This window comes from Terrapene carolina, unplaced genomic scaffold (assembly GCF_002925995.2).
Source record: "Terrapene carolina triunguis isolate 2854851 unplaced genomic scaffold, T_m_triunguis-2.0 Scaffold97, whole genome shotgun sequence".
NCBI classification, from domain to species: domain Eukaryota; kingdom Metazoa; phylum Chordata; order Testudines; family Emydidae; genus Terrapene; species Terrapene triunguis.
In genome coordinates, this window is record NW_020664448.1 from 10633569 (window position 1) to 10650038 (window position 16470).

The window sequence follows — 16470 nt, forward strand, 5'->3', positions numbered from 1 at the left end:
ATCATGTTATTAAAAGAAACTCTTAAGTGACTCAACATGTTCCCGCTCTTGAATAGCTGGTCAACTTCTAATCCCCCTAGATCTGAACAGTTTAGAAAACTAGAATCTCAAGACACTACCAAAATATTAATGCCCTTGTAGCTGGCTGTACATCCATCTGCACATCCTTAATGGATTGGTGAATAAAATTTTCAGACATGCCTAACTGATGTAGGCGCTCAAGCCCCGTTGTAAGCCAAGTTATACCTGGTCCATTACCCTTTCATTACCACATATACCCTTAAACTATCATATTCTCTAGGTACAAACATTACCAACATTAGAGATTTACCTAAGGGAGGGATGCTGTGCAGTGGTTAGAGCACAGGACTGGAAATAGTTCAGGTTCCAATCTTGCCTCTGCCATTGACTTGCTGTATGATCTCAGGCAAGTCACTTAACTGCTCAGTTTCCCCATCTGTAAAATGGGGAAGAGGAAGTTACTCACCTTGTGCAGTAACAATGGTTCTTTGAGATATGTCCCCCTACAGGTGCTCCACTGTAGGTGTGTCTGCGCCCCTCTGCCTCTGATTGGCGATTTTAGGTAGCAGTGTCCATTCGGCCTGCACATGTGCTCTCCCTCCCTCCCTCCTGCTCTGCCTCGGGGCTAACTAGCACTGCGTGGATGAACTGCCTTCAGTTCCTTCTCTACTGCAGAGCCCCTTTGTTGAGAACTCCTAAGTAGAGGGGAGGAGGGTGGGTTGTGGACTACACATAGGGACCCATCTCGAAGAACCATCGTTACTGCACAAGGTGAGTAACTTCCTCTTCTTCGAGTAGTGTCCCTATGGGTCGTCTTAGTTTATGCGCAATGTACCTCAGGTGGGATGTAACCAGGATTCATCACCACTCCACTGTAGGTGACTTCACAGCTGTATCCTATATGGGGGGCTGGGACTTCAGAGTAGAGTCTATTATTGATGATAATACTGTGGAGCCAAAGATAGTATCAGAAGTCTCAAGTAATCACACAGTGTTCCGCAAAAGTATGACCACAGGCCCATTTGCAGCTGTGCACATTTCTGGGCTGGGAACATCTTTAACCAATGTGACTGAGGTAGAAATGGATCTCATGGAGCGTGTGTGAATTCCTGATGGAGGTAGCAGGTAATGGGCACGGTAACAATAGTTAATGCAGTTCAAGACCCATTTGGAGAGCCTTTGAGCTGATATTGCGGAGACCTTGGATCTATCCGCAATGGAGAGGAAGATTTCAGGAGATTTCCTAAAGCACTTTGTCCTATCCAAATAAAATGCTACGGCTCTCCTAACATCAAGCATATGTAGTACTGCCTCCCTGTTGTTGCAGTGTGGTTTTGGAAGAAAGGTCGGGAGGTGGATGAGTTGGTTCATGTGGAAAAATGAGGCCACCTTGTGCAGGAACTTCGGGTGTGGTCTCAGAATGCCTTTATCTTTAAAGAAGACCATGAAGGGTGGGTGCGCCATCAATGCTGCTATTTTCCCTATTTGGCGTGCTGAGGTGATGGTCTTAATTGACAGGTGTAGAAGAGAGCCAGTTGCCCATAGGTTCAAAGGATAGTCTAGTTAGGGTCTTTAGAACTAGATTGAGGTCCCATATTGGAGTGGGGCATCTGGTATATGGAAAGAGGTTTCCCATGTCCTTGAGGAATGTGTGTGTTCTTGGATGGGCGAATACAGAATATCCATCCACCTGCTGGTGGAAGGCCCTTATCGCCACAAGATGTACTCTGAGCGATCTAAGAGATAGACCAGTCTTTTGGAGATCTAGTATATAGTCTAGGATCAAAGGAAGGGAGGAAGATGTTGGAGCAACTTGATTGGAATTGCCCCCAGGTAAGTACAATGTAGGTAAGTACGATGAGTCGTTTTTTGCAGGTAAGTACGATGAGTCGATTTCCTACTGTGTAGTAACACTTCCTTCACCTCCTCAGAGCAGCAGCTCTCTGTGTTGGAACCACAAAGGAGCCAAGCCTGGAGCTGAAGGATCTGTAAGTTGGGGTGATAGATCTGTCTGTCGTAAAGGAATCGGAGGCCACATTGCTAACTGTCTCAGGTATGGGTACCACATTTGTCTCAGTCAGGTGGGGGCAATCAGTGTAACTCTTGCTTTTTCCTGCCTTATCTTTAATAGGACCTTCAACAGCAGAGGGAATGGAGGAAAAGCGTATGGCAGTTCTCTGCCCCATTGAAGAAGGAAAGTGTCTCCTAGGGACTGTTTCCCCAATCTGGCTCTGGAGCAGTAGCAGGGACATTTCTTGTTCTGGTAAGTAGCAAACAGGTCTATTGTTGGGGTTCCCCATTGACCAAATATGTTGTGGAGCACTGTTGGGTTCATTTCCCATTTGTGGCCGCATGACAAATTTTAGCTGAGACTGTCTGCTGTTATATTTTGTACCCCTGGCAAATAGCGGCTGATATGAGTACATTGTGGTGGCTGCACCAATTACAGAGGTTTAGTGCTTCTGTAAAAAGGGACGGTGATCTGGTGCCACTTGACAATTTATGTAAAGCGTGCATGCTATGTTTATGTTGTCTGTCATGATTTTCATGTGAGTATCCCGATGAATGGAAGAAAGTTTGCACAGGCATTTCTGACAGCTCTTAAATCCAAAAGGTTGATGTGGAGCACAACTTCCGTTGCGGACCATTTGCCCTGAACTCAGTGATGGTTTAGGTGGGCTCCCCAGCCTATCAGAGACTGGTCAGTGTGTTGAATCTGCCATGGGAGGAACGCTCTCACTTGCACTGTGTCGAGTTCAGCCCCCTGTAAACGCCAAACACTGTACTGGAGTCAAGGTTGATTTCGGGGTATTGAGTTGTAAACCCAGTTGCGCAAATCTGTTGCATACTCCCTTCGGTGGCTTGTCTGGAGTCTTTGAAGGAACAAGGCAGTCGTCCAGATATGGGTAAATGTTGATACCTAATGTTCGTAGATGCGCCACTATGATGGAGAGAAACATGGAGAATACCCTGCGTGCAGACAAGAGGCCAAATAAAAGGGCTCTGTACTGGTAGTGGTCCTTCACCAAGGTAAATCTGAGGAATCTTCTGTTGGACAGAAGGACTGCGACAGGGAAGTAGGAAGCAGTCTGTAAGTTGAGGGCCAAGAACCAATCTCCCTGCTCCAGAGATGAATAGTTGCTAGTGTGATCATCTTGAATCTTTGCGCCTTCACATATCTGTTTAGTGCTCTTAGATCTAATATGGGTCTCCAACTTCCTTTTTTCTTGGGGATTCCTTTGGCAGCCATGAGGGGTGAAACCACGAAGCCCGCCTCATTACCACCGCCATCAAAACTGAGTGGGGGCCACTGTATCCATGGTGTCCAGTGTGGTCTGTAGCACTGTTCTTGCTACCAGCTAGCTCTCATGGATGATGGCTTTAAACTGTTCTCGTTGTGCTTCTGGCAAGTGGTCAATAAAGGTGCTGAGTTTCCCATAATTCATGTGGTCAGACTTTGCCATTAAGGCTTGGTAGTTTGAAATCCTGAATTGCAGAGATGCCGAGGAGTATGCCTTCCTTCCAAATAAGTCTAGCCTTTTCCAGTCTCTATCATACGGGGTTTATTTAGCATGTTGCTTTCCTCGCAAATTATCGGCATCTACAATAGAGTTAGGCTGAGGGTATATAAAAAAGAAAGTCTGCCTCTTCAGGGGGCACATAATACTCCTTGTCTGCCCTTTTACATGTCAGCACAATAGAGACTAGTGTCTGCCAGATAATCTTGGCAGGATCTAAAAGCATCTCGTTGACTGGGAGGGCAATGCAATATGTCCAGCAATTTGTGGTGAGTGTCCTTCACCTTTTCGAGAGTTATTTGTAATGTGTCAGCAACCCTCTAACCGATCCTGAAAAACCTTGATATTATTGGCCAGTAATGGCGGAGAGGGCATCACCACCTCAGCTAGTGAGGAGGAGATATTTGTCGGTGGTGTAGTCTCCTCTTGTAGTCCGGCCTCCTGCTACTCAAAAGTTTCCTCCTGAGGTTCTGGAGTTCTAGATACAGAGGCTGTAGGAGAGTGTCTAGTAGACTCTCTGTAGGAGACGTTAGATGCCTGAGAAGTATGGTGCCTGTATGCTGCCCACGAGTCCCAGTACGGCCATTCGGGTGGAGGAAAAGGCATGGGTAGTGGCACCCACATGTGGCCATACCAGGAGGGTTGGGGATCGGAGTGTGAGTGGGAGGGTCCTGGTTGTTGTAATGATGGGGCATGGTGCGAGGCCAGAGACATTGTAATATTGGTCACTTGACTCCTCATTGGAATAGGGTGCGACTTACAGAAAAGCTGGAGGCGAATGCCCCAGAGCCATTAGTCATTCTGGGGAGCAGGACATGCTCAGTACCAGAGCCCCGGTACTGAGTAGTAGGAACTCTGGAATCTCCACGATCATGATGTCCCTAGAACAGTGAAATTCCTGCGATACCGTCGTTGCAAACTACCGTCAGATGTTGCCGGTGCTGACTTATTGGTACCGACGATCTTTTATGAGGCGCGCAGTCCGATGCGGATTGTTTCGAGGCAGTTGGTGCCAAGGATTTCTTCATTAGTGCCGATTTTGCATAGGGGGCAGGGTCTCTGCTGTTATCTTTGGCAGACGGTGCTGCCACTTCAGAGCCTGTGCCCTTCAAGTTTTAAGGCATTATGGCAGAACTCGTACCCAAGGGTCCTGTGTCTTCTGGGTATCGTGTTTTGGAGCCGCTGGTGCCGAGGTGACCCCGATGGCAATGGGGATCTCCACTGGCTGGTCAGGAGCTCAGCTTGAGTGCTTGCATTTGAAGGCTCTGGGGATGATCTTCGCCGTCGGGGATTTGGCACAGGGGTCGGATGTGAGTTTAAGAGCACGCTCCATGAGGAGGCGTTTCAACTTTAACTCCCAGTTCTTTTGGGATCTAGCCTTCAATTGCTGGCAGAAGGAGCACTTCTGCAGAATATGAGCCTTTCCAAGGCACCGGACACAGCAGCAGTGTCTGTCCGTAACCAGTATTGCCTCCCTACAGGAGAGGCACCATTTAAAACTGGTGGAGCTGGGCATTCCCCTTGCAGGAGGCAATGCCCAAACGGGGGGGTGTGGGGGTGGGGGAGAGACAGGGATAGGAAGAAAGAAAAAAACTTTTTTTGTTGTGTTTTGGAAAAGTGAAAATGGAAGCTCCAGAAATGCTACAAAAACAAACTCTATAAGAAGCAATAAAACTAACCCCTATCAACTATAATGGAACACGAGGTAAGTAAACCAGATTGCTACTCACTATCTCAGGCCAAGAGCGGCTGAGAAGGAACTGAGGGCAGTTTGCCCACTCAGCGCTAGATAGCCTCAAGGAAGAGCAAGCAGGAGGGAGAGCAGGTACGTGGGCCAAATGGACACTGCTACCTAAAATCTCCAATCAGAGGTGCAGGGGTGCAGACACACCTATAGTGGAGCACCCATAGGGACACTACTCGAAGAAAATACTTCTTACCTACCTGACATAAGTGTTGAGGGTTAACGTTTGTAATGCTGCTTAGATATTTGGATGAAAGCAATGCAACAAAAACAAAAAGAATTTTCAGGCCCATAATCCAAAACAATTTAGCACCAGCCAATCCTGAAACCTTTGTAGCTATTGATATGATCTCTACAAGTATTTAAAAAGAGGTTCACACCTATGCAGATAGAACAGTCTGGAACGGCTATTATTAGCGTCTCTTACTAGAAGAGAAATTTAGGCTGAATTTCAGGAATGCTAAAATAGTGAGATATTAGCTTATGATGTGGTTTTTGTGAGGAAGTGGTATTAATCCCTTTCGCCTGTGACATTTAAAATTGGACTAGTCAAAGTACTAGAAAGTCATACAAGATCTAAGGATACCAGTAAAAGCAGCTAATATTTTTTTTTCCATTTCTAAATTCTGACTCATCCTAGGCATGCAAATTTCAACATACAGCTTGACAGGCCCTCCACCGACTCTCTTTCTGAGGAAGGTGCTTTGCTTAGTAGTGTTTTGTATTAAAGGAAATACAGATTAATTATCCTATTTTTGAAACCACCACCATAGCTGGTGAAGCACTGGAGAATGAAGCAAAACTTTTAGAAGTCCTTGTGAAAGCCTGAAATCTTAAAACTTAAGTAAGGCACAGCATCTCTTCAGTAGTAGAACTACCATGCATTACCTGGAATTGTGTGCAAAGCTTTCCTACACGCCAATGTTAATTGTCAAGGTTATACAGAATGTGCACACATACATGCCCACAGGGAATAGCAGGTAACATACACACAATGTGTCTTATGAAAATTTACTCTTGCTGGTAGAAAAATTAGTTGAAGCAGGCCGAAGCTCACAAAATGAAGAATGAGATAAGATGTTGAGTGATTTCATCCTGTTAAAGAAAAACCAGGAAACAACACCGTTCCAATGCCTATATTTTCATTAATCCAAAAGTATTTAAGTAAAGTATTCTAATGCCTGGGTTGAAACCAAATTCTTTTCTCAAATCCAAATGGGAGTTTAGCACTCAGGGCTCATTTGGAAAAGTAACGTGTGTATTTATCAAATCATTTTATGTCTACAAAAACTGGAATTAAAATGTGACCTCAGTTAGCTCACCATTTTACTAAATCCAACATCTTTATGTACAGAGATTAAAAAAAAATACACCCCTTCCTTGAAGTTTCTAGTGCTCTACTGATACCCACAATTACAACAGTGATCTTATATATCAATTACATGTTTCACCATTATTTGCAAAATCCTAGAACATTCTTAAGTAATAGGCAAAGAAACATGAAAGGCTGGGGCAAGCCAAGAAATATTTAAATATGCTAATACCAGGTTGCTAAACATCCGAGGTCTGAATACTCTTGAAGGAAAATGGTTTAATCTGTTGAATTGCCTTGTGGAATGTTGTTGGCTACCCATAAGAAAAGCCAAATTTGACGTACACAGGTTTACAACATAATCTGCATCAGAAAAGACCTGTCTAATGCATCATCTAGACCACACCATGCAGCGTGACAGGATAATTTTACTATTCTTAAACCAAACCTGAGAGAGATCAGTTGATTCTAATCTTCATTAGCTTCAGTCAAAGTGGTTCAACAGAGTCCCATGCATTTTTTTCCATTTCTTAACTATTCTAGGAGGGTGGTGAAGCACTGGAATACGTTACCTAGGGAAGTGGTGGAATCTCCATCCTTAGAGGTTTTTACGGCCCAGCTTGACAAAGCCCTGGCTGGGATGATTTAGTTGGGATTGGTCCTGCTTTGAGCTGGGGGTTGGACTAGATGACCTCCTGAGGTCTCTTCCAACCCTCATCTTCTGTGATTCAGTTAAACATTTTGTTAATATTCAACCAAAATTCTCTGCTGCACTCTTAAGCCTGTGCCTTTGTGGTTTGTATTCCTTGCCTAATCTGCCATCCTTGTTTTATGTGGTTATAGGCCACCCTGTCTACTTTCAGCCTTCTCTCTCTAGAGAAGATGCCCAACTGAAGCTTTTCTCACAGATCTTAGTTTAAAATATTTTAAATAATTTTATTGCTCTTTTCTGCACTATTTCAAATTTGTCCATTTTAAAATTCTGTGCTCAAAACCAAATATCTCTCACACGGGGATATTTGGCACCAAGAAAGTGGTTGACAACTAGTTGGAAGATTCCTCCCAGCTGTGGATGAAGTAGTTTTGCAATCTCTGGATTGCTGGATGCACTGAACAAAGTATTACAGTACTAACTCATACAATTTGTCATACTAAATTATTTTACCAATAGCTCCCTTTCATCCTAAAGCATTTTATAGAACCCCCAAACCATTCAGTATGATCTGCATCCCTCTAGTTCAGTGGTTCTCAAACTGAGTCGTGAATTTTAATGGCGCCACCAGGGCTGGCGTTAGACTTGCTGGGGCCTGGGGCCGAAGCAGAAGCCCCGATCCCCACTGCCCAGGGCTTCAGCCCTGGGTGACAGGGCTGAAGTTACAGACCCCCTACCCGGGGCTGAAGCCCTTGGGTTTCTCCTTTGGCCCCCTGCCCTGGGTTGCATGGCTCAGGCTGTCTCAGGCTTTGGTCCCCTCTCCGGGGAACCAGAAGGCATTGTCAGAAGGGGATCGTGGTGCAATGAACTATGAGAACCCCTGCTCTAGTTTGCACCTGTGTTTGTTTGATCCTTCCCTCTCATACAGCACTTACATTTGTCCTTGCTGAATTCATTTTAAAGATTTCAGAGAGTTTCCCTATTTTAGCAAGGATAGTCTACACTATGGAGAATATCACTGATGGGAGAGTGGCTATACAGCAATTAGAAGCATGATCCAATTTAGAGTTCTTACCTCCCCATGTACCTCCTACTTGTGGCCCAGTGGATATAGGATGTACAGATGGATGAAAGGTTGGCTGCAAATCAAGTAGATCATTTGGCAGCTTTGATGTGCTACAGAGACAAATTAGGACAACTGTTTGAACTGTATCAAATAGTTTTCAATACAAGGCAGCATTTTCAACTATTATGAACAGATTCACTAAACATTAAGGGGACATAACTATAGCAGTTTGTTTTTAATTTCATGGGGAATATTTTTGGATTGTAAACATAGCGAGCTCAATTCTCTGCCATGCTAAAGCCCCTCTGTGCCAATCCATCAGCACATAGCAACCATAAGCCTGGTGGGTATAGCCTACTGATTTCTCACACTCTCCTCAGACCCTGATGTCCAAATGTGGCCAGAGAGTGCCTGCACTCCAATGATGCCCAGCTCACAAAAGTGACCTCACAGGGGCTACTGGTAGCAAGTGGCAGCTCTAAACTGTGCCAGGAAATCCAACTTTGACACAGAACTTGTCCCAGACTGGAACTACAAATGGCTCCTCTGTGACCACTCCTCAGCTACACCATCATTTATTGAGTACAGCTGAGAATTTGGCTCAATGACTATAATGCTGATAAACTTTTTTAAAGCTTTTGAAGTTTTTTAAACACTGGCCAGAGCTGTACTGTCATCAGTGATACTGATGCATAAAAAAAGGTAAATTTAATTACCTCTCCATTGGAAACAGATTCAAACCCCAAGAAGTGTCAAGCCCCAAAACTCATTGAGGGGAAGAGGAAATATTTCCTTGGTTAATACATGGAAATGGGGAGAAGGGCACACAAGTCATTATAGCAATTGGATTTAAGATGTCAAGTATCTTTCAAACAATGGAGAGGAAAAAACATTTTAATGAGCCCTCTTAAGTTCATAAGATTTTACAGTTACAATACATTTCTTCAAAACTCTGGAGTAGTGTGTCCATCCAGGTCCTAATCATATTTTTACATATAGTACATCAAGAGTTCAAGTCTCCTTTAATCACCAGCAATATAGGAGACAGAATAATAAATACTTTTAAACCCAGTGCACAAAATCACTTAAATCCAAGTTATGTTGGCAATACTTTTTAAGTGAAAAGGTTAATCTAACTTTTGTACTGGTGCCCATCACTGTAGTATCTGATGACTTCTCAGAGTAAGTAGATTAGGACAGCAGGGGTCCCTAATTGAAATTCAGGGAAGCTTCTGCTCTAATCCAAATTCTACTCTCAGAATTCTACTTGGGGTAATTTTTTGAAGTGAGAGAGAGAAGAGGAATTCTATTCTTTCTATCTAAAGATTATGGGAGAAATGTGACAAATATAGACAATGCATAACATCTAGTAAACCATAGAAATAAATTCCTTTCTATGCTCTTTTGCCTGTATTTCAGTTAAAGTAATATGCATTAAGTATGTGATGAGTCGGAAGAAGAGATTCTTTACCTGCATACTAATTTGCGTTTTGAGATGCTTTGTCCCTATGGGTGTTCCATCGTAGGATGCGTGCGCACCAGTGTGCTCTCAACTGGAGATTGCAAAGCAGCGCCCATGGGACTGTGCAGAGCAGTTCCTCATGCTCCCATATGAAGTCAAATAGGGAAATGCGGACCCACCACCACTCAGTTCTTCCTCAAGCCCAAAGCCAGAGGGGAAGGAAGGCAAGAGGTGGAGTCCATAGGGACAAAATAGCTCAAAGAACTCAAGTCACTCTCCCTTGAGTTTATGTCTCTATGGGCGCTCCACTGTAGGAGACCCCCCAATAGTAACTTAATGTGGAGGTGGGCGCTAAGGAGGCAGGCGCAAAACAGTTCAGAGGACTGCATCATCAACTGTTGTTTCAGTTCTAGAAGCAGGTAAGACAGCATAATGCTTGGGAAACATAAGGATGGAGGACCAAGTTGCAGACCTGCACATATCTGCTACGGAGAGCTTTTTGGAAGGGCTATAGACATGGACTAAGTGCTAGTGAAGTGTGCTGTCACTCAGAGTTGTATTCCAGCAGTCTCACAGCATGTTAAGATGCAACTTGAGACTCACTTCACGCAGTCTGTGTGTGAAAATTGGTGGTCCCTTCATCCTCTCCACAAAAGATAGAGATAGTCTCGGAGAGCCGCTGAAAGTCTTAGACCTGTAAAGGTGGAAGGCGAGATGTCCTCCTGACATCTAGTTAGTGTATATAGGCTAGTTTCCTCACTGGAGGCATGAGGCATTGGATAGAATACTGGTAGATGGGTTTCCTGATTAATATGGTATTCCAAAGAGACCTTAGGGAGAAAACCAGGATGGAGATGTAGGGTAACTTTACCTCTGCAGAAAGTAGTGAATGGTGGTTCTGTCATGAGAGCACCGATTTCTCCCATTCATCTAGTCTAAGTGATGGTTATAAGGAATGAAGTCTGAGGGAGAGGAGGAGGAGGAGAGAGCAGGTAGCCATCGGTTTGAAGGAGGGTTTCCACAGGGCATCAAGAACCAAATTTAGATGCCATAGGGGGGCTGGGTTCCAAACAGGAGGAAATAAGTGGTGAGCGCCCTTAAGGAATCTGGTCATGGGAGGAACTGAGTGCAAGGAGGAGGATTCAAGGTCCCTAAGTTCTATGACAGTAGATCCCTCCTGAGGGGAAGGCGGAGAGGCACTGAAGAGAGGTGAAGGAGGTTCAAGTACCACACCTGTCTTGGCCAGGACTGTGCTATGAGGATAACCTTCACTCCTTCCTATTCCAGTTTGAACAAGGTCTGGAGAATTAGAGGTAGAGGCAGGTAAGCATATCGCAGGGTATGGGGCCACGGTGTTCTCAGGGCATATCCCAGCAGTATCCTCCTTTGGAGCAGAAAAGGTGACATTTTGTGTTGATTGGAGTAGCAAATAAGCCTTCTTCTAGGAGACCCCAGGTTTGGCAGATGCTGTGGAAGACAGTTGCTGAGTTCCCTTTTGTGGTCCTGATGGAAGTTCCTGCTCAGGGAGTCTGCAATCATATTCTGGAGACCTGCTAGATAGACTGCAAGTGTTTTCCATAAAGTACATGTAGGCAATAGTATAACCTTATTGACTGGTAGGGACATCTTTCCTTGGGGGGTGATATTTAAAATATCCACCAGGGAGTGTTAGAAGAGGTCAGGATTCTCAACAGGATCTGGAGGGATTCCACCTTGTGTTTCATTAGGTCCTGGAAGGCCCTAAAGTCACCAGCATAAAAGAACAGTGGTGGTATTACCACCACGGAGGAAGAGGACTTGGCTGATGGGGGTGAGGTTTCCTCAATCTGTGACGCCCGTTCATCTTGCGTGTCTCAGTACCAAGGGAGCAGACTGTGCTGGAGGATAGTCTGTCAGACAATGATGTGGTACTGGCAGGTGTTGAGTTTTCTTTTTGGCTGGTACCCTTTAAAACTGCTCGTGAAAGTGTCCCCAGGAGTTCCAGTAAGCCCATTGAGCAGGGAAATGTCCCCAAGTGTATTTACAACTGCTAGGTCTAGAATGTCTAGCAGGCTCTGAAAAGTTCTCTTCAGTATAAGAGCTTAGAGGAGTATGCTGGTACAGTATCAAAGAGCCCTGTACCGATACTTCAGAGTCAGAAACAATATTCTCCTCCAGGCTGAAGAGGGGGCTTCTAGCATTGGTGTTAGTACCAAGGGTAGGGGTTCTGATCCTGGTCAGATGAAGAGGGGTTCAGGCTGCAGATGTCAGAGCAGTACCGGGGAGGTGAGGGGGACTGACTCTTGTGGAGCTCCTTAAGAGAGGAGACTCCAGTTCCTCCAATATAATACAGTCTCCGGGGTCGAGAAATCTAGAATGCTGGAGGACTATGGTAGCCTGATGCAGCCGGTACTGGGGCCTGGAACAGGGATCAGTACCAATCAGGAGATGGCCTCTCGGGTACCATATACAGTGACACCAGTCTGAGTGCTCTTTATGGCTCTGAGATGAGGATGACATCAGGGTTCACGTAGAAATGCTGTGTGCATCTTGGTGCCTAGATGTGTCAGGAGGTATTGAGGTAGGTACTTTGTGCTACCTGGTAGATATCTGATCCTAGCTACTTAGGCAGTACTGATGCCTTGGTATCAATTTCAGCAAGGTCTCTCGGCAATCAGATTTATGGGGCAACTGATCCCTTTTCTTTGATTGCCTGACAGAAAAGAGAAAGAAGCCTCTCTTCCAAGTCTTTATCTGTGGAACGGTTGTTGGGGCTCCTACAGTCACTGGAGTGGCCTGACATGTTGACCCCACACTGTAGCTAGGGAGCACTACATCAGGAGGAGCTTCAACCTAGCACATCTATCCTTTCAAGACTTGTCTTTGAATCCCGTGCAGACCTTGCACTTTGACAGCACATGGGTGTCTCCAAGACACCAGACACAGCTGGAATGCCTATTGCTATGGGGAGAAGACCTGAGACAGCTCTGACAGGGCTTGAACCCTGGTGTCTTCACAGCATAACCCTGAACATCAGAGTACTAAAGCAAAGGTTCAGCAAAATAAATGAGGCGGGAACCCCCTTTTTAAAGTACAACTGTGCTGAAATACCAGAACAACAACAAATGAACTAAACAACAAACAAAAAAGAAGGGAATAAGAAGACATGCACAGCAAGTGAAAGGCAGGAAGCTGTGAAAACAGCAGACCCTGAATGCTCTGTTTCAAGCCGCAGGTGGGTGAGAAGGAACTGAGTGGTGGAAGGTCCACACCTCTCTCTAGGCCCTGGTATGGGAGCATGAGGGTGTGGGCCTGCAGACACTGCTTTGCAATTTCTGATCAAGAGCGCACAGGCACATGAGCATCCTATGGTGGAGCATCCACAGCAGGGACATTTACTCAAAAAAGAATACAGCATTTCTAGATGCTGTTCATCTGGATTTGAAAGCACTGCAACCTGTATTATAGCTTGTATAGAATGATAAAAGTATACTTAAGTGATATAAATTTCCAGATAAACACAACTCTTAGTTTTCGGATAATATGCTTGTTTTTTGAATTAATCTAACTTCCTATGAACTGGCTCATTTTATAGTTACTGCCCAACTTTAATGGGATACCATAAGTTACATCAGTATGCTCTCTTCAACGCACTCTGAAGTGCAGCATTAGTGGGTCCGGTAGATCAGCAGGAATAGAACTATGTTGCCTACCAAGAGACTCAAAATCTAAGCGCCCAAAGATATGCACCATTCCAATCTGAAGGCAGACATGCCTTTGGCCATAACTGAAGATATTAATTAGAAAATTCTTTAGGATCCTTTGTCAGCCTATCAATACACTGGCACTGCTGGGATCCACTCTACTACGCTCGCTTAACCAGAAAAAAAGGAAATGAGAGAACATTAAGAAAAAAAGGAAAGTAAAATCTGACGCATAAGACTACTACTCAAGGTATGTTCTTGAAATACTTTATCTCAGCAATGAGAGAGAGGGTCAGCAGAATTGTATTTTGTAACATATATTTTGAAAAAAACTAAAGTAGGGTAGAATAGATTAAAACACTTATGAACTTTTCATCGGCAAATGATGTCTGTCTATAATGTAACTTTTCTGGCTGTTAAAGTAGCTTTGCCAAAGGTTGGGTTTCAGATAACTATCGGTGTGACTAACAAATGTTTTTGGATATCCAACAAATAAAATTACATCTGATCATTTTAAATGCTTTGTCCTTTATCAAGGAAGAAACTCAAATGCCATATACTCTTCTGTTTTTACCCTCGTGACTTCCGGCTACTAACACCAACTGCTCATTTCTGTAATTCTGAATGTGTTTTTTGATTCAGATACTTGCTAAATGGTTGGTGTCCTATAAATCATTTCCTATATTTGTCGTCTAGTGGGAAATAAAGCCTACCAGAGTGCAAACAGTTTTTGAAGAACAGCAAAGAGAGAAGAGAGGAAATGTGCACGTTCCCCTGTGAATTCCACAGCAATGGTTAAACGTTCTTTGGGTTCAAATCCTGACCAAGTCCCTGAACAATATGGCACTATTTTGTATGACTAAGGGCATGTCTACACTACAAACTTAAGCTGACCTATGTTAGGTCGACTTACAGCCACCACAGTGAATCACTGCAGTGATTCATGTCCACAAGACCCTCCTTCTGACAGTTATGCACATCCTCACCAGGAGTGCTTCCACAGACTTCAGAGGGGTGAAGGCGGATCTGAAAGCCCAGGCTCTCAGCTCCATGCACAGCTCCCCAGAGGGAGCACGGCTGCCCCCCACCCTTGGTTCTCGGATCCTCACCAGGAACCTGGACATGAGCCTGGCGGGGAGCAGGGAGCCCAGGCAGTAGTCCAGCGGGGATCCCAGGGGGCAGCCCATCTGGGAGCAGGGAGCCAGAGGCAGCCTGGCTCCAAGCAGGGAACCCGGGCAGCATGTCGGCTGGGAGCCTGGAGCCCCAGGTGAGGGTGGGGTGCAGCTGGGCTCTAGCTGGAGCCCCATGGTGACAGCCCGACTGTGATCAGCCTTCTTGACAAGAATGACAGCCAACAGCCAAAGTAAGTAACCAGCAGTGTCTATACGGACACTGCATCACCCTAAGCCCTACACCTCTTGTGGAGGTGGAGTTATTATATCGATGTAATAGGGCACTTACATCGGTGGGAGCAATGCTGTAGTTTGTACACGGACATAATTAGGTTGACATAAGCTGCCTTATGTCCATCTAACTTTGTAGTGTAAACCAGGCCTAATAGTATTTTTATAAACTAAGCCCAGAATGGAACAGCAGGAACCATTGGTATGGGAGACCAGGACAAGCATTAAGTAATTCTCTGTGACAGAATTTGCATAGCTCCTTTACCCTAGTGGCACTCACCCCTTCATTCAAACTCCTGCCCTCAAATTCTCTTCTGAAACACCCACTAATGGTCACCCACATCAGTAACCCATTTAAAAAATACAGATGAGAGATTAATTAAGCACCATCCTCTGGACCCATCAGTGAGAATTTATATCTGACCTTTGCCAATCTATTTAGTAAGGTCCTTGAGGGCAGGGAGTACATGTGCTGAGCATAACTGGCATTTAGATTAACAAGAAGAATCACAAGGGTCATTAAACAGCTTGTTATCAAATTAATCTGAAGAGGGAGGAAAAATTATTTCTACGTCATGCTTATATGAATGGGATGTTCTCATTGAAATACCTATCAAAAATCACTTATGGATGGATTCTAGGTAAGAGTAAATTTTTCCAACACACAATGGCAGTGCAGCTGGATGAATTCAGCTGGAGCTAACTAATAACTGAAGCATAACTACTGAAACATACCTGTTCGAAGAGCTAGGGGTGGAAAAAATATCAATGGCTGGGGTGGTCATTATGCTTCCCGCTGCAGTAGACACGGGAGAGGCTGCTGTCGTTAAAGAGGTATGAGGTTTCTTTGCAAGTTCTTTTAGACGTTGTTCCTGTTGGGAAAGTGAGCTGGCATAAGAAATCCAGAAACAAGGTTTGTTTATATGGCTTCTGAATAAAGTAAAACAAAACTCTAAAGAATTCTCTTTACTTATTTCATACAATAAGATGGCAGTCAAGTATGACTGTCTATTTCCATACAGAAAGAAAAGCCAGTACATTTGCAGGATTAAAGAGGTTACATGCCTGTTTTAGAAACTGAATAACTGATAATGGGAAAACTCTCCACAACTTTTATGACATATTAGAAGAAACTCCAACGAGATGCATTCGCACAGTACGTGTGATTACAAAAGTGACCTTAACTTTTCTGTAAACAGGAAACCACCTACCTTTAAAGCTTTTAAACGAGCTTGCTCTTCCTCTAATGCAGCTTGTTTTTCCCTTTCATCCACTTTGGTGAGAGACAGGCCAGTGCTTGCAAGGGAAGAGACTGCATTGGAAAGTGTGGTAGCCCTGATAATTGAACAGGGGGGAAAAAAACTGGTTGTTCATATATGTGTCACATGATGGGAACAGCTGATACGAAAATGCTTTGCTTGTTTTTTCTCAGTTTCTTTATAGAATTTGTAATCTTAGCCTGTATGACACACAAATCTGAGATTATATATAAAGTGTTACTTTAAAAAAATGAAATTACGTTAATAAATTATTGCAGTGCAAAATTTAAGTGCCTATACTGCAAAATAGGAATGTGTAGAAATGGTGCTATCTACTCTCTTGTACATTG

General features: G+C 44.3%; 1 protein-coding gene across 13 annotated transcripts in view; it reads right to left on the reverse strand.

The window, feature by feature from the left end:
* The window catches only part of PICALM (phosphatidylinositol binding clathrin assembly protein), a 120614-nt gene that overhangs the window by 38550 nt on the left and 65594 nt on the right, over positions 1-16470 (reverse strand). For all 13 annotated transcript variants that reach the window (XM_024194610.2, XM_024194600.2, XM_024194599.2 and 10 more), the window contains exons 10-12: positions 16073-16196; positions 15597-15733; positions 8323-8423 (exon numbers count right to left, since the gene is read on the reverse strand). In XM_024194610.2, the coding sequence (XP_024050378.1) occupies positions 8323-8423; positions 15597-15733; positions 16073-16196 (362 nt within the window). The remainder of the gene's footprint in view (positions 1-8322; positions 8424-15596; positions 15734-16072; positions 16197-16470) is intronic.